Source organism: Dipodomys ordii, unplaced genomic scaffold (genome assembly GCF_000151885.1).
Source record: "Dipodomys ordii isolate 6190 unplaced genomic scaffold, Dord_2.0 Scaffold6, whole genome shotgun sequence".
In the NCBI taxonomy this organism is placed as follows: Eukaryota; Metazoa; Chordata; class Mammalia; order Rodentia; family Heteromyidae; genus Dipodomys; species Dipodomys ordii.
This window is the reverse complement of record NW_012267222.1, coordinates 13581431-13601333: the sequence shown is the minus strand read 5'-3', so window position 1 is coordinate 13601333 and position 19903 is coordinate 13581431. Positions and strand designations below refer to the sequence as shown.

The window sequence follows — 19903 nt, the reverse complement described above, 5'->3', positions numbered from 1 at the left end:
GCGGCTCCCGCAGGTGGTGAGAGGGGCGTGTTGTATCCGTGTGCAGCCGGAGCCACGTTCTCAACGCACCCGCCCTTCACCTCCACCGGCCCACAGCCCTTGCTCTGCAAAACCTGCGGTGTGAGAGCGTGGGGGGGGGGGATAACCCACTGAGAGGAGAGCAGCAGCAGGCGCCTGGGCGATGCTCTTCTTTTCCAGGGTCCATGACCAAGATCTGTAACTGTCAGCCCACAGTGGGAGGGGCCCCTTGGACCGATCTATTGATCCTAGAAAGGTGCCTGGCTACCGCACTGCAATCCTAGCCGCTCAGGTGCTGAGGTCTAAGGATGGCCATTCAAAGCCAGCCGCGGCAGGAAAGTCCACGAGACTTTTTATCTCCAACTAACCAGCAAAAGGCCGCCAGGGTTGGGGTGGAAGAGCCAAGCAGGAGTGTTAGGCCCCCTGAGTTCAAGCCCTAATAATGGGCACTAAATAAGTAAATATATAAAATATAGTAAATTTCCCGGAAGTCGAGAGACTCAGCAGGCAGAGTGTTGTACCTTCTAAGGGCGACCAGTTGGCCAAGAGTCCACCAAAGCCAAACTCTTCCCCCGCCCAGAAAATGCCATGTTCCGTCTGCAGGAGACCCAGAAGGAAACCAGCTGTTGATTAAAACCCGGGGCAAACAGAAACAGCACTAGAAAAGCAGCTGGCCTAAAGGTTAGAAAGTCTGGATTCCTGCCACCCCCTAGCAAGTCTCCAAGGCCTGTTTGCTTTCTCTGACATCCTGTGAGTGAGACTGGCAGATCTTTGTTGTCACTCCAGAGTTGTGGTTTGCTTGATTAGGACTGAGTGAGGCATTCTTGACTGAGTAAGATGTTCTTAGTGACCACAGCTCAGAGTGCTTGGTAGGCGTGTGTGTGTGTGTGTGTGTGTGTGTATTTTATCTGGGGCAGCACTAGCTCAATTTTGTTTTCATTTTGTTGTGCTGTGTTGTGATGTTGAACTCAGAGTCTTCCAAGCCAGTTGATCTGCCACTTAAGCCACCAGCCATGCCTCCAATCCCCCCCCCCGCCTTTTTTTTTTTTTTTTTGCATTGGTTATTTTCAACGTAGGAATTTGCTTTATGCTAGGGCCAGCCTGTGCTTCCCCCTTGTCTCTGGGAATGACGGCACATGCCACTCCATTCAGTCATTGCACTCCCAACATACCAAGGGTGACAAGCATGCCACCAGCCATCCAGCTGGAGTTTTGCCAACTTTGTTCTTCTGAGCTGGCCTCAAAACCACAATCTGCGAATCCCTACCACCCAAATAACTAGGATTACAGGCTTGAGCCACCACACCCAGCCCAACAGGCCTGTATTTAGTTTTGAGTCACTTTGTCAGGCTTTGACTAGATCTCTTGGGAGAAGAACGAAAGAGAGAATTTGGCAAACATCATCCTGGAATTTGCTTTCCAGGGCAGCTTCAATTCTAGATTGGAGGCTTTCCTGGACCTTGCAGAGGTAGAAAGAGCCCTGAGACACTCTCTTCCTTTTCTAAAACTCTCATTGAACTCAAAATGCCAAGATAGGAGACTCAAAACTTTAATATAAGGATGATTTTGACATGCACAGAAAAAATCTAGTAAGAATAATTATGCTTTCCTCATAATTTTGCAAACCTATATTCTTTAAGAGTTTTACAAATAGAGAAGAGATGGGATGTGAGTTATAGTCACCTGATGAGTATACTCATGCCTGGATACTATCTCAAATAGAATCTAACTCTGAGGCCCTTTAACAAGTTGACATCTGCCAACTCCTGTCCTAAGCTTGCATCTGATGGCTTCTGGGTCTAGAATATGTTTTCCCTATTTCTAAAACATAAAAATCAGAATCCTGGACCTAGAACAAGACGACAAAGGGCTAGCAGCTTCCTGATGCTTGGGTATGGCAGACTGTTTAATCTATGTCTGTGAACCCTCAGTATCTATCTTGTGGAAGAATCCATGAATATATTACTTGATTAAACTAGAGAAGAAAAAAGTGATACTAATATCAACTGACATCCATTGACCATTTGCTGTGCGTGCATTTATATGATTTATTTCATCAAGAATTCACATGCCCTGTAGGAGAGGAAACATTTTTTATATCTGAGGAAGCTGGCTGAAAAGCGAAATGATCTGACCCAAAAGTCACATATAGCAGATCAGAAATCATTTTTTTTTTCACCAGTCCTGGGGCTTGAACTCAGGGCCTGGGCACTATCACTGAGCTTCTTTTGCTCAAGGCTAGTGCTCTACCACTTGAGCCACGGCACCCCTTCTGGCTTTTTCTGTGTTATGTGGTACCGAGGAATGGAACCCAGGGTTTCATGCATGTGAAGCAAGCATTCTACCACTGAGACACTTTCCCAGCTCCCCAGAAATGATTTAAAGCTGGTGTCAATGGCTCAGGCCTGTAATCCTAGCTGCTCAGGAGGTTGAGATCTGAGAGTCAAAGTCTAAAGCCAGCCTGGGCAGACTTGACAGACTCTTATTTCCATTTAACTAGCAAAAAGCCAGAAGTGGATTTGGTTCAAGTGGTATGGCATTAGTCTTGAGGAGAAATGCCAAGTGAGAGTATGAGGCACAAAGTTCAAGCCCCAGTCCTGGCAGACACACACACACATACACACACACACACACACACATACACACACACATTAAACATTTTTATTAAAATATTCAATAGAATCCAAATATGATTTTTTTGTTGAGTGGGCTTTTTATTTTCTTATTTTGTTTTTGTCTTTAGTGGTGGGGATTGATTTTTATTTTTATTTTTTGCAAGTATAAGAAGACTTCAGAGCTTAGTATCAATGGCTCATGCCTTTAATGCTAGCTGTTCAGGAGACCAAGATCTGGAGGATCTTGTACAGAAAAGTTCCAAGAGACTCCACATCCAGTTACCTAGCAAAAAGCTGGCCAGGAGGTGTGGCTCAAGAGGTCGAGCACCAGCTGAGCAAACTTGAGGCTCTGAGTTCAAATCCTGGTACTGGCAAAAAGAAACCAAAAACCTTTAGCACTATGGTAGGGTTTTGGCCATGAATACAAGAGACACATTTTCTTCTGTATTTGGGAGAAAAGTTTGAGAAACATTGACAATGTAGTTCAGTGTCATGAACAGGGATAAATGTTGCTGCTGTTTCTGAGACCACATGATTACCCCCACTTTACAAATAAGACAACTGAGTCTCTGAGAGGACAAAGCGAGCTGATGGCCACTCAACTGATCTGGGTAGCAGCACATTTCCTCCATGTGCCATGGAGATCACTTTTCTTTGTGGGAGGGTTTTAGATAGCGTCTCACTATATAACCCTAACTGACCTCAAGCTCTCAATCTTCCTTTTGAGTGCTGGGATTCTAGGTGGGAAGGACCACACCCAGCAATGGCTGACTTTTGATGGTCTTATTTTCTTTGGTCCGTTGTGGGGCACTGTCCCTGAACTTCTTTTGCTCAAGGCTAGTACTCTACCACTAGAGCCACAGCACCACTTCTGGTTTTCTGGTGGTTAATTGGAGAGAAGAGTCTCACGGACTTTCCTTGCCTGAGCTGGTTTTGAACCACAATCCTCAGATGTCAGCTTCCTGAGTAGCTAGGATTACAGCCGTGAGCCACCGGTGCCCAGCAGTTTTGTTTTTTTTGTTTTGTTTTGTTTTGTTTTATAGAAGTAGACCTAGGCAGTATTCTTGTCCTCAGGAATCCATGTCAAAAGGAAGGTTTAGTTTAAGATATGATGGGAGGAAGGCAGAGGGTGGAGGACAGAAAGGAGAAATCTGAAGAACTTGAGAGGAAGCCTTGCAGTAGGTGAGTGATCTTCTTGGGGCTAAAGGGATGATGCAATGCTATATGTGGCCCTTCTGGTTCTGAAGGCTCTCTCAGGTATCCAAGCTGATGCATGCATTTTTAATCTTCCTCTCTGCCCCTTAGAGCACGGGAAGAACCCTGCCCTGCAGGGAAGCTGAGGAGGAAGCTGTAACGCAGCCAGAAGAGTCTCCCTTCCGTCCTGCCGTCCTGCTGGAAGGAGGTCAGCACCAGCAGACATGGCTGCCTGCATAAGCCTGGTTTAGCAGCAGCCCAGCCTCGGGTGAACAGGATGCCGTATTAGACGCCATGGATGGAGCGCAAAGTGCAGGCCTGCGGCTGCAGCCGCTCCCGCCCACTAGCGGGGCCACGTCAGTGAGCCTGAGCCTCAGCGAGGGCTCCTTCTCCTACAAGGCAAGTGCTCTCCTTTGAGCTGGGGATTTTGTATTTTCCTAACGAGACAATAGCAGAGTACAGGCCTGGCTGACAGGACAATGCAGACTGACAGAAACAGGCAGCATCTCCATGTACAACAGGCCAGTGGATGGATGCTGCTTAGAACACAGGAATATAGAGAAACATCTTTTATTTATTTTTTTTATTTTTTGTCGGTGGTGGGGCTTGAACTCTGGGCCTGGGCACTGTCGCTCAGCTCTTCAGCTCAAGGCGAGTGCTCTGTCACCTGAGCCATAGTGCCACTTCCCGTTTTCTGGTGGTTAATTGGAGATAAGAGTCTCATGGACTTTCTGCCTGGGCTGGCTTTGAACTGTGATCCTCAGATCTCAGCTTCCTGAGTAGCTAGGATTACAGGCGTGAGCCATCAGTGCCCAGCTATAGAGAAACATCTTAAAAGTGGTATTTAAAAAAAATGCATTTCCACTTAGAAGACTTGCTTTTTTTTTTTTTTTAATAACCTACTATGTTGTAGGTGGCTCATACTTGTAATTCTAACTGCTTAGGAGACTGAAAGCTGAGGATTGTGGTTTGAAGTCAGCCTGAGCAGGTAAAGTCCATGAGACTCTTATTTTCAATTAACCAGCAAAGAACCAGAAGTAGAGATGTGGCTCCAGTGATAGGGTGCTAGTCTTGAACAACAACAAAAAAATCCAAGTGAGAGTGCAAGGCTTTGAGTTCAAGCCCCGGTGCTGGCACACACATACACCCACCTCCTCATCAACCACACACACACACACACACACACACACACACACACACACTGGCATACACATACACCCACCTCCTCATCAACCACACACACACACACACACACACACACACACACTCCACAGGATTTTATTCAGAGGCAAGCTCTGCTCATATTTGTCTTTCTCCTTTGTGTGCCTTCTTGTGTTACAGATTTGGGGGTGCATTGCACATAAGGTTTGTATTTTGGCTGGATTCCTGGGAAAGGTGAGGAAGGATGGGGATTTTAGTATCTACTAATTGGTGTAAGACCAGAGAACTTTGGGGCATAGAGGCTGCCCTTAGCTGTCTGCCTTGGGTTGATTTGGGGCAGGGCCACGTTGATATGCAGGGAGAGGTTGCTGAAGGAGCTCACTGGAGCTGTGTACTCTAGAGTGGGTCATTTGCATCTGGGAGCCTCCTTCACTGAGTCAGAGAATTCTGTAGCCCTGGGAGGGGCCCTGTGTCCCCTGCTGGGGAGGTCACTAATGCTCAAGTCTCCAGAAAGCAGACAATCAGAAACTAGTTAACACCGTTGGCCTGTGATGAATGGATGCCAGAAGGACAAATATAGAATCTAATACAGAACATTCTCCATGATGAGATTTCTAATAGGCTTCCATTTGAATCGCAAACTCAGTTCATTTGCTTATTACAGACTATCTTTGTGCCAGAACAGAGATAATTAAGCCAGCATAAGGGTTCCAGGAAGTGCCAGAATTGAGGAAGGAGACAATCCTGTGAGCCGGTGGTTAGGAGCCCATTGAAGTACTGGGTGGGGTCAAGAGCAACAGTTGGCTCAAGTTCCCTTCCCTACCCTAGCTAAGTGACTTTGGACATTCAACAGGGAAGACCTGATTGGCCTATGTGGATCAGTGTCTATCCTGGTCCAATCAGTGATGGAGGGCGGGGCAACAAAAACAGTGTCTTGGGATGAGCCAGCATTATGGGCACTTCTCTAAGAATTGGGCAGGAAGGCCATCTGACTTAGGGGACTACAGAGGAGTGAGAGGCCTGGAGGCTGGCTTGACTTTAATAGTTAGATGAAGTCCTGCCCTCTGCCCTGCCTGGGAGGAGATAGCTGGGATTGTCCTGGGGAATGGGTGCGCTAAGGAGAGACTGCATCCAGCAGAATACTGGCTCTTTGCCTCAGCCTGGAAAACTCAAGCCACCATTTCTTCTGAATAGAAGAAATCCTTGCTGGTGCTGGGTTGGGCAGGAGCTATGAGAAAAATTGAGATATATCTGTCCTCAAGGAGTCAAGCGGGAGGCAGGAAAAACGTCTGCACATGCCAAGACAAACCTTGGCACTCAAAAAGAGATAAGGCAGGGTGTTCAGAGCATGGGCTCCAGACTCAGACAGACCTGCCTTCAAGCCCTGGCCTTGTTGCTTTCTAGCATTGTAGCCTGGAGAAGGCCATTTACGCCCCACTTGCAGGCCAGGTTCAGATCTGTCCTGTTATGAGGATGATCTGAATTCACAGATAAGGAAACCGAAGCTGCCTGCACCTTTCTCTTCTGACCTGGAAAACACTCCCCATCCTTCCGGCTCCAGCTTCATCCATCTTCCTGGCAGGACAATATAGATCCTTTATCCACAGCAATTAGTCATAATCATAATAATAGGAGTAGCTAACCTTTGTGGGGAAGAAGTCAACAGAGATGATGCTCATCCTCTCAAAAGTCCTATGAGGTAGGCTCTGTTATAACCCCATTTTACACATGAGGAAACTGGCACAAGGATGTTAATTGATTAGCCTGAGGACACACAGCCGTAGGTAGTCAAGCAAGATTCAGATCCAGATCCTTAGTCTACCACCTGGCCACCACTCTGCGCTGTCTACTTGGTGTCAGACATGCTGCAGGGACCATTCTGTTCCAGACACTGGTGATTAGTATGGAAATGACAGTCTTGGGGAAGGTTATGGCCCTGTCTGCTGGAGGCAACAAGTGTCTGAGTGTCAGGGAGGTGGCCGGAAGCCAGGGCACAGGTGCACCAGGGCCTGGGGCCAGTCTGGATACAAGGTCTGATCCTGTCTGTAAGCCCAAGGCATTGTGGGAAATGAGTGTCATTGGCAAGTGGTGGCTAGTCTTGTCACTGGGGTATTTAAATGGAAGCTGGTATGTAAATGGGAGCAGAGATGAGGCAGGAGAAGCAGGAACAAGCTAAGCTTCCGTTTGAATACCAATACGGGCTCGCGGTTTCCTGCTCTGACTGGTGTCTGCCTTCCTGGGAAATTTCTTTCAGGATTATAGGAGGTTACACAATTCTTCCATCAGGAAAGATCAGAGACCGAGAGTTGCAACTGATCCCAAGGACAATAATGGATGAACTGTAGCAGCTCTCAGATTATTATGGCATTGACTACAGAAGAGGGCGTTTGGACCTATGCCCTTCTTGCAATGGGCTCTGCTGCTCAGATGAGGCTTAGAGAGTTTAGACGATTCCCCTGAAGTCACACAGCAAGGAAGTGGCTGAGCAGGCCCTCCCCAGCCCCCACAGGCTGGCTGGACTCAGCATCCACACTGGGACGCAGCAGCAGAGAGAGGGGTGCCTTTGGGTTCCTGCCCCTTCTCCTTAATATGTGTGTGTCTGTGGGAGCCATCGCTGGGGGACTGACACCCTGGAGCCAGTGTGGATGCAGAGATTTATCCTGTCTGTAAGCACAAGACATTGTGGGAAGGTACCCCGCTTCCCTCCCAGAATGCACCCCATCCAGAGGCTGTGCTGAATAGACTGATCACTAGTTCCAGCCTGTGCCACATGTCCATCTGCTCACTGGGGACCCCTTTATTCTCTAGGTGTCCCCACGTGGGCTAGTCGGAAAACCCCACTCCTTTCCAACCATAAAATACAGGGATCCAAAATGGCCTGAGAGACCCAGGCTCCACCAGTCTGGCCACTGGCTCCCTCTGCCTCTTAGCCTGGACTTGAGCCTTCTCAGGTACCAACCGTCTGCATGGGGTGCAGCCCTGGAAGCATGTGCCCCCCTCCCCTCCTTTGTGCCTTGTGACCAGACTTCAGCTGTAGAATGGCTGAGATCTAGCTCTGCCCAGGAAAAGTCAGGAAGGGGCGAGGTGTAGCCAGCAAACATTTGGGCCTTCTGATGTTGAAGACCTCAACGGACAGAGGTAGCCCAGGTAGAGACACTGCCCGAGCTCCTGCCCCACCTGACCCTCACTTCCTCCCACCTGCACCCTGTCATACACGACAGCCCTGGAGCCCACACTGTTAGCTTGCTCCAGAACGGGCCATGCTGCCACTCTGATGACTCTGTGAGCCCCAGTGGCCTGTCAGTGAATGAAGAAAATGAAGAAGGAGGAGGGGTTCCAGAGGTGGAAGCCCCCCCCCAAGCTGGACACCCCAGCCACAAGCTCTGAGGTTGGAGGTGGGGCCTGGGCGGTGGCAGCCTTTCCACCCAGCTTAAATGCTCATAAACCTGAGCCAAGCACCACTTCACAAGGTTCAGGGGGCATAATTAGCGTTGCCAAGGCCCTTGGGTGATAGAAGGAGGGAGAGATGACATGTCTGTCTGTAACTGATAATTATGTGTGGAGACTCCGTGCTGTGGAAACGCCTTTGCAGGGAATCTAAGCTGAGCCGGGCACTGGTGGGTCACACCTGTAATGCTAACTACTCAGGAGGCTGAGATCTGAGGACTGACGTTTGAAGCCAACTTGGATCCGAAAGCCCATGAGACTCTAACCTCCAATAAACACTAAAAAAAGAGAAAGCTGTGGCTTAAGAGATAGAGCTCCAGCCTTGAGTGAAAAAGCTAAAGGATAGTGGGAAGCCCTAAGTTCAAGCCCCATTACCAACACACACACACACACACACACACACACCTTACTTTGGCTGCCTGTGTGGTTAGTAGGAGCCCAGTGTTTACAAAGTGGGTCAAAGTTTTCCTAGTTTACTTCATGCCCCATGAATGACCCTCAGGTCACCATGGAGACTGTCCAGCAGTATCACTGTCACTTGGGGCCTGGAAGTCCAGCATCTGGTTTCAAATCCTCCCATCCTCACCCTTGTTACCATGGTTACTCCATGTCCTTGGGGCTGACCCTGTTCATCTGTAATTCCCCCCAGCTTACATATGAACAAGAGGACCTGTGGTAGCTACTACCTCAACTGGTCTGTGATCCAAAGAAAATGCTGGAAAGGGCCTGGGCCACACCTGACCTGTTATGAGCACGATAAATACCAGCCATGTTATCATGGTAAGCAGTTTTTGCTGCTGACGTTCGCTGGTCCTTGTGGGATTCACAGCTTTCAGTTCCAGCCTCCCTCCACTCCATCCATTCCCAGAAAAATGGTATGAGCTCCTCCCTATCAGTCAGCCATGTCAGAGGACAACTTGGCCCCTGGATAAAAAGAATAGTGGCTAGCAGGTATGGGTTGCACCATATGAAACTACCCTCCCCCTCATTTTTGGTGGTACCAGGATTTGAACTCGGGACCTTGTGCATACTCTGATGGTATTCACACCTCCTGCCCTGAATAGGGTTTATTTGTTTATACCAGGCTGGCCTCAAACCGCAATCCTGTGGACCAGCCTCGAGTAGCTAGGATGATGAGGATGAGCCGCTGAAGTCTGTGTGTGTGTGTGTGTATAAAGCTTTTAATTATAAATGCTTTTATTTTGAACCTATTTATAGCTACAGATTTCACTCTTCACTCAGAGAATAGAGTTGGAAAATCATCTAATTAGCAAATTAGTCTTTATTGTTTGCACCTCTGTGCAGTCAGTCTGCAGAACTTCCCAGCAGCGCCCCGTGTCCCATGGTGACATCACACCACAGCAGGACCTCAGAGGACAGAGGGGAGGAGAGTCATTCCTTCAGTGGGTGTCCTAAACCCCCCAGGAACACAAAACTTTGAAACTCTCCGACTTGGTTTCCTGGTCATTTCCCAACCCCAAGCAAGGTGTCAGAAGAATATTTATGGGATAAATATTTCTTTGATAAAATGTTTCTTTGAAAATATATTGTGAAAGATGAGATATGAGCAAATGAAAAGGAATGTGGTGGTGTGCTCCAGTCCCTAAAGACAGTGTCCCCAAAGGCCCTGCACAGGAGTCTGGGGTCCTGGTCAGAAGAGGCTGGCCTTTGTCCTTGGGAGAGAGGAGAGAGGAGAAGGCAGAGGAAGATGGATGGACCAAATGGCATCACTCAAAGCATCCTGTTGTTTCCAGACTCTCGAAGAAAGGAGAGAAGAGCCCTCTCCGTGTCCTTTTGAGCCTTCTCTATCTGCTGTGGTCTCCTTCCATCTGCCCTGGCCTGCCTTCTTCTTAGAGCCCATTTTCCCAGGGTCAGTTTCCCCACCCCAGCCTAGGCTCATTCCGGCCATGGGTCTTCTGGTCTCCATTGAGAGTCATCCCTCACCAGATCTGAGGTCAGGTAGGCCTGTGCCTCTTGGGGTGTGCTGACCCCAGTGAGATGAGACAGTTAATTATCTGCTATTCACAATGTGGGCACAAGGACAGGGCCTGACACAAACCAGGCACTGGGTGGGACAGCGTCCCGATGCTGCCCTGACTTGCCTTGCACTAGCAGGCCGTGGCACCATGTGTTCTGCACAAGTCTGGGAGACATTGGTTCAGAAAGCAGCTGCCCTAGCTGGGTGCTGGTGGTTCACACCTGAGATCTGAGGATCATGATTCAAAGCCAGCCCAGGCAGGAAAGTCCGTGAGACTCTTATCTCCAGTTAACCACCAGAAAACCAGAAGTGGCGCTGTGGCTCAAGTGGTAGAGCTCTTGCCTTGAGCTGAAGAGCTCAGGGACAGCACCCAAGCCCAGAGTTCAAGCCCCACGACCGACCAAAAAAAAAAAAGAAGAAAGCTGCCCTTCCCTGACATCTCCCACTATGCATCATGCCTGCTCTGGTCCACACGCCATTCTAGAGCTTTAGACAGTCCATAGCTGGACATAATAGTTAAGAGCCTGGCCTCTGGTGTTAGACTGCCCAGGTTCCAGACCTGCTCAGCCTCTGTGCACCTGTGCCTTAGTCTCCTCACTGTAAAATTAGATAAAAATAGTCTCTGCCTTATGATGATTAAGTGAGTTAATATGTATGAAGTGTATAGACTTAGCATATATTAAGTGCTTGGTATGTGTTTCTGCTTGTCATCATCATCATCTTTCTCATTTCTAATCTGTATGACCAGCCTGGCCCAGCCCACAGCTGAGTTTATTATACCTGACACATTCTAGTAGTAATATGACCGGTTGCCAGGGAGGAGGGGGATTTCTATATGCTTAAGGCCCTGAGATATGTGACAATAAAGAGATCTGTTTCCCTGAACTCAGGACTTGGGCTTCATTATTCTCATGAGTTTAGCGAGTAAGTACTAGGGCTTGAACTCAGGGCCTCAAGCTCTTGCTCCGCTGCTTTTTTTTGGTCAGTCATAGGGCTTGAACTGTGGGCCTGGGTGCTGTCCCTGAGCTCTTCAGCTCAAGGTGAGCGCTTTACCTCTTGAGCCACAGCGCCACTTCCACTTTCAGTTTTCTGGTGGCTAATTGGAGATAAGTCTCATGGACTTTCCTGCCTGGGCTGGCTTTGAACCCCAATCCTCAAATCTGAGCCTCCTGAGTAGCTAGGATTACAGGCATGAGCCACCAGTGCCTGGCTTGTTCCACTTTTTTTTTTTTTTGGTCGTTGTGTGTGTGTGTGTGTGTGTGTGTGTGTGTGTGTGTGTTGGGGGTATGTGGGTATGTGCACGCGTGCACACACGCACCAGTCCTGGTGCTTGAACTAGGTTCTGGACTCTGTCCTTGAGCTTTTTTGTACAAGGCTACTGCTCTACCACTTGAGCCACAGCTCCATTTCTGGCATTTTGCTGGTTAATTAAAGATAAAGAGTCTCATGATTAAAATCACTAATATAATGACATGAGTTGAGTTTTACAGGGTTTGAACTCAGGGTCTGGCACTCTTGTTTATTCTTTTTTTGCTCGTGGTGGCTTTTTGTTGGTCAATTGAAGATGAAGTATCCTGGACATTTTCTGTCCAAGCTGGCCTCAAACTACAATCCTATAGATATCAGCCTCCTGAGTAGCTAGGATTACTATTAGGAGCCACCAGTACCAGAATTAACTTTTTAGAAGTTAAATAATTGACAATCCCCTGAGCAAGTAGGTCACCGCGCCCCACTGGGAATATGAAGACTCCCTTGATGCAAAGTAACCAGCCTGGGTTTCTCTTGCAAGTGCCACTTCTCTATGCAAGATGGTAGCACCCTCACGTGGCAAGGAGGATCAGGGCCGAGTAAGACCTTATCAGATCTTTGTGACCAAAGGTGGAATAGCGGGGTTGCAACCAAGCCCAGCTATTTTGTGATCAGGCAACACAGCGGGATTAGCCTGAGGTATTAAATTTGTTCTCTATTGAGGGCCTGGGATGGGGGCGGGGCTGATGGGCATTGTTCTTCAGGATTGTTGGGGGTCAGTAAACATTTGGCACCAGAGGTCCGCTTGGCTGAGTCACAACTCACATCTGCTGTGTTAAATTTCCTTCTAGGAAAACTTGATTGGCGCCCTCCTGGCAATTTTTGGGCACCTCGTAGTCAGCATTGCCCTTAATCTCCAGGTGAGTCCCTGTCACCAGCACTGTTGGGGCACAGATACAACGGGTAAGTGGGTATCTTGTCCAGGTCCAGCATCCTCCTCTCTGTTTGTACCCGCAGCCCCAGGGCTGTTCCAGAATCTCTCTGGATTTGGTGCCACTCACCCCTGGCCATGAGCTCTCCCTCACTTAGGTCTGCCACAATCAGGTCACACAGTGACTGCCTAACTGGGCAGCCTGGCTCCGGCCTCACCCACCACTCTCATGCTTGCTGCTGCAATGGTTAACATGGCAAGTTCAAGTCTGATACTAGTCTGATGGAGCTGTAGCAGCAGCTAGGGGGCCCCACCCCACAGCCCTTGGGCCTGTCTGCTCATAGCAGCCCAAGATAGAGCCAGGAGCCAGAGTGCACCACTGCATGTGATGTGCATTAGAAAAGCAAGGGTGTGGTGGTTCACAGCTGGAACCCCTCCAACTCGGAGCCTGAGGTAGGTGTAGGAGTATGAGTTCAAGGCCAGTCTGCACTACATAGTGAGACCCTCTCTAAGGAAAGAAGGGGAGGGAGAGAGGCAGGTAGGGAGGAAACAAAGGGAGGGAGGTAAGAATGGAGGGGCAGAAGGAAGAAAAGAAAAAGGGTAGAGCTGTGGCTCAAAGTAGTAGAGCATTCGTGTTGGGTAAAAGAGCTCAGGGACAGTGCCCAGGTCCTGAGTTCAAGTCCCACAACTGGAAAATTTAAGAAAGAAGAAGGAGGAGGAGGAGGAAGAAAGAAGGAGGAGGAAGAGAAGGAGGAAGAAGAAGAAGAAGCTGCAGCCACAGCAGCAGCTGCTGTGGCCACTGCTGCCGTGGCCGCTGCTGCCGTGGCTGCTGCTGGGCTATTTGGAGGACAGCCGACCTGAACAAGCAGCTGTTCCTGCTCTGAGTGAGAACTCTAACAACATTTGCAAGGCTTCCCAGCATTTTTTTTTTTTTTGCCAGTCCTGGGGCTTGAACTCTGGGCCTGGGTGCTGTCCCTGAGTTTTTGTGCTCAAGGCTAGCGCTCTACCACTTGAGCTACAGCTCCATTTCCAGCTTTCTTTGGTAGTTTTAGTGGAGATAAGAGTCTCATAGACTTTGCTGGCTTTGAACCATGATCCTCAGATCTCAGCCTCCTCAGTATTTGGGATTACAGGCGTGAGCCACCAGCGCCCAACTTCCCAAAGTATTTTTTTGGGGGGGTCTGGTCGTGGGGCCTGAACTCTGGGCCTGGGTGCTGTCCCTCAGCTCTTCAGCTCAAGGCTAGCGCTCTACCACTTGAGCCACAGCGCCACTTCCGGCTTTTTTTCTTTTTGCTTATGTGGTGCTGAGGAATCGAACCCAGGGCCTCAGGCATGCAAGGCAAGCACTCTACCACTGAGCCACCTTCCCAGCCCCCCCAAAGTATGTTTAATGATCCGACATTAGTCATGCCAGAGGGGCTTCATTGTAAGTCCCCCCACAGATCCCAGGTATCCTGATCAACCTCCCACTCCATCCACCCTCCTCCGCTCTTAGAGCAATTTCAACAGGTTTCTACAGCAGCTAAACCAGTCTGAGCCCACACGTCCTCGTTCACCCCCTCTTCATTAGCAAATTATTTTTAAAACCGGGGTGTTGACAGGGTACATTCATCACCGAGTTATTTTCTCAGAGCGTGGACAAATCAAATTTCTTCTCGGCCTTCTAGAAATACTGCCACATCCGCCTGGCAGGCTGCAAGGATCCTCGTGCCTACTTCAAGACCAAGACATGGTGGCTCGGCCTGATCCTCATGCTGCTGGGCGAGCTGGGTGTGTTTGCCTCCTACGCCTTCGCCCCGCTCTCGCTCATCGTGCCCCTCAGTGCCGTCTCCGTGATAGGTAAGTCCTGGCCATCCTGCCAGGACCACCCCTGCTGTGTGAGGCCTTCCAGAACCTTCTCTCACTGAACAGAAGGTTTTTGCTTTGGCAATCAGCTAGCCTCATACAAAGAACTTTGCACCACACCAGCACTGCGCTGAGCCCCTTACAGATCTGCGTCCTTCCAGCCCTTCCAGAAACCTGTCTAGGGAGAGACCAGTCCTCTCCCCACCCCCATTTTCCAGATGAGGAAACAGGCACAGAGAGGTAGAGTTATTTTCCCCTATATCACACAGGGGCTGGCCCTCTGGCTCCAGACTTGGGTGAAAGCCAGAAAACTTACAAGAATTTCTATTCCTTTCTCCCACCCCTTGGCCACTCACTGGCCACCTGTGACCCTTCCGTGAACATTCCAGATGTTTCACTATAGTTCCAGTTCACGTTGAGTGTTGGTTGTATGCCAGTAGTTTGCTCCTGGGAGTCAGAGAAGTAGTTGTTTTCAGTGGTGTCTCAAAGAAGTTTTCAGTGTCTCTCAAAGAAGAGAGACAGAAGAAAAAGAGGAGTCTGAGGCGTGGCGTAAGTGGTAGAGTGCTTGTGTAGCCAGGGCAAGTCCCAGAGGTCCTGTCTAGCACTGCCAAGAAGACGGATTGGGAGGAGGAGGAGGAAGAAAGCATGGAGAGAGGGAAAGGAGGAAAGGGTATAGTATTTGTAGTGCTTGCTGGTTTATGTAGCAAATCAGTTGTCTGTTTCTTGCTGTGTGTCAGCAAGCCAGAGCAGCTGGATGCAGCACATTCCCACATAGACTAGAGACCTGAGGTGCAGAGGAGCCGGGGCCTGGCCAGTTTAACCAGCCCTGCGTGACACTTGCAGGGAGATACTTGTGAATGGGGAAGAAGGCAGGAAGAGAAAACCATGGCTGGGTGTTTGAGTGGAAGGCGCTAGAGCCCTTGACTTCAGCAGCCCTGGGTTCAAATCTTACCTTTCCAGCCTAGCTAAACAATTAGGGATGGGTCCTTCACCTCTTTTCAGCCTCAGTGTCCCCATTTGTCAAATAGGACTAACTAGAAGCCACTTCCAAGGGTGGATGTCCCCGAAGTAATGGTGTAATTGCACCTGCCACACCACTGGTGCTCAGCCCACAGTGCTCAGTGGGCCGGAGAGAGGGGTTAGGAAGCATCCAGCCAGTCTGCATTGGAGGGGGGGACCCCAGGAGTGTGGGTGGGTGGGGCAGGCAGCTCAGACAACAACCTCACTTCTCTGCTCTCTGCTTTGTTTCAGCAAGCGCCATCATAGGAATCATATTCATCAAGGAAAAATGGAAGCCTAGAGACTTCCTGAGTAAGTCCAGGCCCATGACCCCAGTCTTCATTTTTCTGCCCCTACTTTTTTATTTGTTATAAAATCATTTCAGGGCTGGTTATATGGTTTGGTGGTAGAGTGCTTGCCTAGCATGCGTGAAGCCCTGGGTTCAATTCCTCAGTACCACATAAACAGAAAAAGCCAGAAGTGGCGCTGTGGCTCAAGTGATAGAGTGCTAGCCTTGAGCAAAAGAAGCTCAGGGACAGTACCCTGGCTCTGAGTTCAAGACCCAGGACTGTCAAAAAAAGAAAAAAGAAAAAAAAATCTCATGCTAGGTATCGGTGTCTCTCACCTGTGATCCTACCTACTCAGGAGGCTGAGATCTAAGGATCGTGGTTCAAATCTAGCCTGGGCAGAAAAGTCCCCGTGAGACTGTTACCTCCAATTAACCACTCAAAAACTGAAAATGGCTCTGTGGCTCAAAGTAGTAGACAACTAGCCTTGAGCACAAAGAGGCTCAGGGACAGCACCCAGGCCCTGAATTCAAGCACCATGCCTGACAAAAAAACCCCAGCTCATCCCAAATGAGAGATGCAACCAGACTTTCTACTCCACTGAAGGGAGTGGAGATTGGAAAGCTGCCAAACCCAACCTGCACACACCCCATGACCCAGGAAACACACACAGTGCCAGGTGACGCACACAGCAACATCATAGCCCAAGACTGGTAGCCCTTCAGATGCCCGCCAGTGGCAGAATGTGTAAATTGTGTCATAGTCACACAGAGCCACAGTTCAGTAGTGGAGTTGAATAAGCTAGCGCGACACACAACAAAGAGGCACCCCACAAACACACTGACCATGCACATGGACCCCATTTATGTAAAGGACAAAACCATCAGAATGGTTGGAGTTAAGGCCGCTTCAGGCTGGGGTGTACTCTGAGATTGGAAAGGGTACAAGTGAGGAATTCAGTTTCTTCTTTCCTGATGGATATGCTTATACCTATGTGTGTTGACCCACGTCACTTTGTGAGAATTCAACGAGCACTGTTTGTACCCATGTCATACTTCTTTAAAGGTTATCAAACGCCAGACATTGGTGGCTCATGCTGTAATCTTAGCTACTGGGAAGCTGAGATCTGAGGGTCATGGTTCAAAGCCAGCCTGGGCAGGAAAGTCCTTGAGACTCTTGTCTCCAATAAATGATCTAAAAAAGCTGGAAGTGGAGCTATAGCTCAAGTAGTAGAATGCTAATCTTGAGCAAAAAGCTCAGGGACAGCGCCCAGGCCCTGAGTTTAACCCCCCAGGACCAGCAAAAAGCAAAACAAAAACCAAGCGCTTGGTATTGGTGTACTGCACTCTTCCCCTGCCAGGTGCCTCGTGCTCTGCCCCTGCGTGGTCCTCTGACCACCCTTCTTCCCTGCAGGACGCTATGTTTTGTCCTTCGTGGGCTGTGGCTTGGCAATCGTGGGTACCTACCTGCTGGTGACATTCGCACCCAACAGCCATGAGAAGATGACAGGCGAGAATATCACGAGGCACCTCGTGAGCTGGCCTTTTCTCCTGTACATGGTAAGAGATGGCTCTCCCCTGGAGCTGTGTACCAGCACAAATAAAAAGAAGGACAAAAGGCAGGGAGGGGAGGGAAGGGGAGAGGAAGAAGAAATTGCATCTGATGGTAACTAGATGAAATATGTGTTCCCTGGAACAAAGCCCAGGAGAAACAGGGAAATGAAACAGCTGTGTTTTGGTCTGTAATTACCAGGGATTTTAAAACTCTTTCTCCTCAAAATGCCCATTCATGCTTCTGAGTTGGTAGGGACTCGGAGCCCACAATCAGCTTTCCACCTTGGTGCCACTGCACTGCCCAGGGCAGTGCTGATGAACCTTTTAAGCAGTAGAAAGGGCACATTGTTGGTGTAGGGGGTGGGGAAGGTTCTCAAAGCAGCTTGTAGTCATGTCTCCTAGAGTTTCTGCAGCATGGCCTACTGGGAAGGTGTGTGGGCCCTGGAGCCAGGTTCAAATCCTGCTACCATGGGGTTGTGGCTGCCACTACATCACCAAATTACTGTGCTTATGTAATGAGTTTAACAAAGGTAAAATGCACAGCATGAGGCGTGGCCTACATTAGTTCATTCAGCGTAAGCCTGGACTATAGCCCTGTAGTCACAGAGGAAGTAGCCAAGGACTAGACTATCCCAGCTAGTTCAGAGGTAAATCCAGGGTCACCGTGGTTCTCCAACCCATTGTACATGATCATCATCATCATCATCAGAGATTGAGTTTATTATTAGCCCACATTGCCCTTGAACTCTTAATCCTCCTGCCTCAGCTTCCACTGCATGCTGGGATTACAGGCATGCGCAATCACACCCAGCAATTGCCTTCCTCTTTCTACTATAAAGTGGGCACACCTAAGCTTGGCTGGAGAGGGGCTGTGAGTGTATTTTTGACCAATTTACTCTGTGAGCAACTGTCCTTGAAACCCTTCTCCCCCCCCTCCTCCCCAGTCTCAGGGGGACACCTGGGAGCAGTGAAGGGGGACTGTCCTAGCCATCTGAGTCAGAAGGTTTGCCCCATCCCCACCCCCAGCTCTAGGAAAGTTGGACAGGGAACCCTTCTGTGCCAGGGCAGATTCTCTCAGCTTACCCTCTCTCCAGCCTATCTCTGCCATTCACTGGGAAAGGCCAGGTGCTCCAGTGGATGCTAATGATGCCCCACCCCCCCAGCCCTGGTGCCCCGCCCTCCCCAGCAGCCCCGCCTCCTCCCTGGGGCACCCACCAACCAGTCCTTGCTGCACTCTGTGTCTAGCTGGTGGAGATCGTGCTGTTCTGCCTGCTCCTGTATTTCTACAAGGAGAAGAATGCCAACAACATCATCGTGATTCTCCTCTTGGTGGCCTTACTTGGTAAGCAGGGAACTGGCCAGTGGGGTTTAAAGACAGAAGCTGTTCAAGGCCAACCTGGGGGCAGGGGGCAGGGGGTGGGTAGAGGAGGGGAAGGGTCACTCAGCAGGGGTTCTTGATGAGAGGAGGCGGCTGCCACAATTTCCAGTATTTTTTCTCAAAAAACAAAAACAAGAACTGCCAGGCACCAGTGGCTCATGCCTGTAAGCCTAGCTACTCAGGAGGCTGAGATCTGAAGATTGCAGTTCAAAGCCAGCCCGGACAGGAAAGTCTGTGAGACTCTTTTTTTTGGGGGGGGGGTCCAGTCGTGGGGCCTGAACTCTGGACCTGGGCACTGTCCCTCAGCTCTTCAGCTCAAGGCTAGCGCTCTACCATTTGAGCCACAGTGCCACTTCCAGCTTTTTTCTTTTTTGCGTATGTGGTGCTGAGGAATCGAACCCAGGGCCTCAGGCATGCAAGGCAAGAGCTCTACCACTGAGCCACCATCCCAGCCCCAGTCCATGAGACTCTTATCTCAAGTTAACCACCAGAAAACTGGAAGTGGCGCTGTGGTTCAAGTAGTAGAGCACTAGCCTTGAGCTGAAGAGCTCAGGGACAGTGCCCAAGCCCAGAGTTCAAGCCCCATGGTGACAAAAAACAATACCCCAAGGACTGCAGTCACTGGTGAGTGAGGTGGACATGCCCCCGCATCTTCCAGAACCTCCATTCTGAAAGGAGGGTGGCACGTACAGGACATGTTAGTGGGAGCCTAGCAACCACAGGAAGGGAGGCGAGGTCAGAGGTCATCTCCGAGATGTGAGCAGAGCTAGCAAGCATGCCCTACCTTGCGGCGTCCCAGAGTCCAAGGCTAGTAGATTTTACATTCTCTTTCTCCTTCTCTACCCTTTTCTTATTTGGTTATTTATCCATTCATTTATTTGTTTATTTTTGGTGCCAGTCGTGGGGCTTAAGCTCAGGGCCTGGGCACTGTCTAAGTTTTTTTTGCTCAAAGCTAGCATTCTACCACTCGACTCACAGCTCCTATTCTGGCTTTTTCTTGGTTTTTAATTGGAGATAAGAGTCTCACTGACGTTTCTGCCTGGGCTGGCTTGGGATCACAGTCCTCAGATCTCAGCCTCCTGAGGAATTAGGACTCGAGGTTTCTTCTTTCCTTTGAGGAGGATGGGTTCTTTGGAGGTGATGGTCAATTTGAAGGAAGGACACACTGCTGCCCGTCACTCCATGAACCAGATAGGCTTGGGGACCCCTGGCTGCCTCCTGCTCGCTCCATTCTCCTCCATGGGCTCTG

General features: G+C 49.5%; 1 protein-coding gene across 1 annotated transcript in view; it reads left to right on the top strand.

Annotated features, from left to right (window-relative positions):
• Positions 1-3946: 3946 nt before the first annotated feature.
• Nipal3 (NIPA-like domain containing 3) overlaps positions 3947-19903 on the top strand; it is a 34152-nt gene continuing 18195 nt past the window's right edge. Inside the window, exons 1-6 of the mRNA XM_013035336.1 lie at positions 3947-4226; positions 12513-12581; positions 14260-14431; positions 15689-15748; positions 17137-17282; positions 18522-18618. Coding sequence (XP_012890790.1) covers positions 4122-4226; positions 12513-12581; positions 14260-14431; positions 15689-15748; positions 17137-17282; positions 18522-18618 — 649 coding nt within the window. The 5' untranslated portion in view covers positions 3947-4121. The remainder of the gene's footprint in view (positions 4227-12512; positions 12582-14259; positions 14432-15688; positions 15749-17136; positions 17283-18521; positions 18619-19903) is intronic.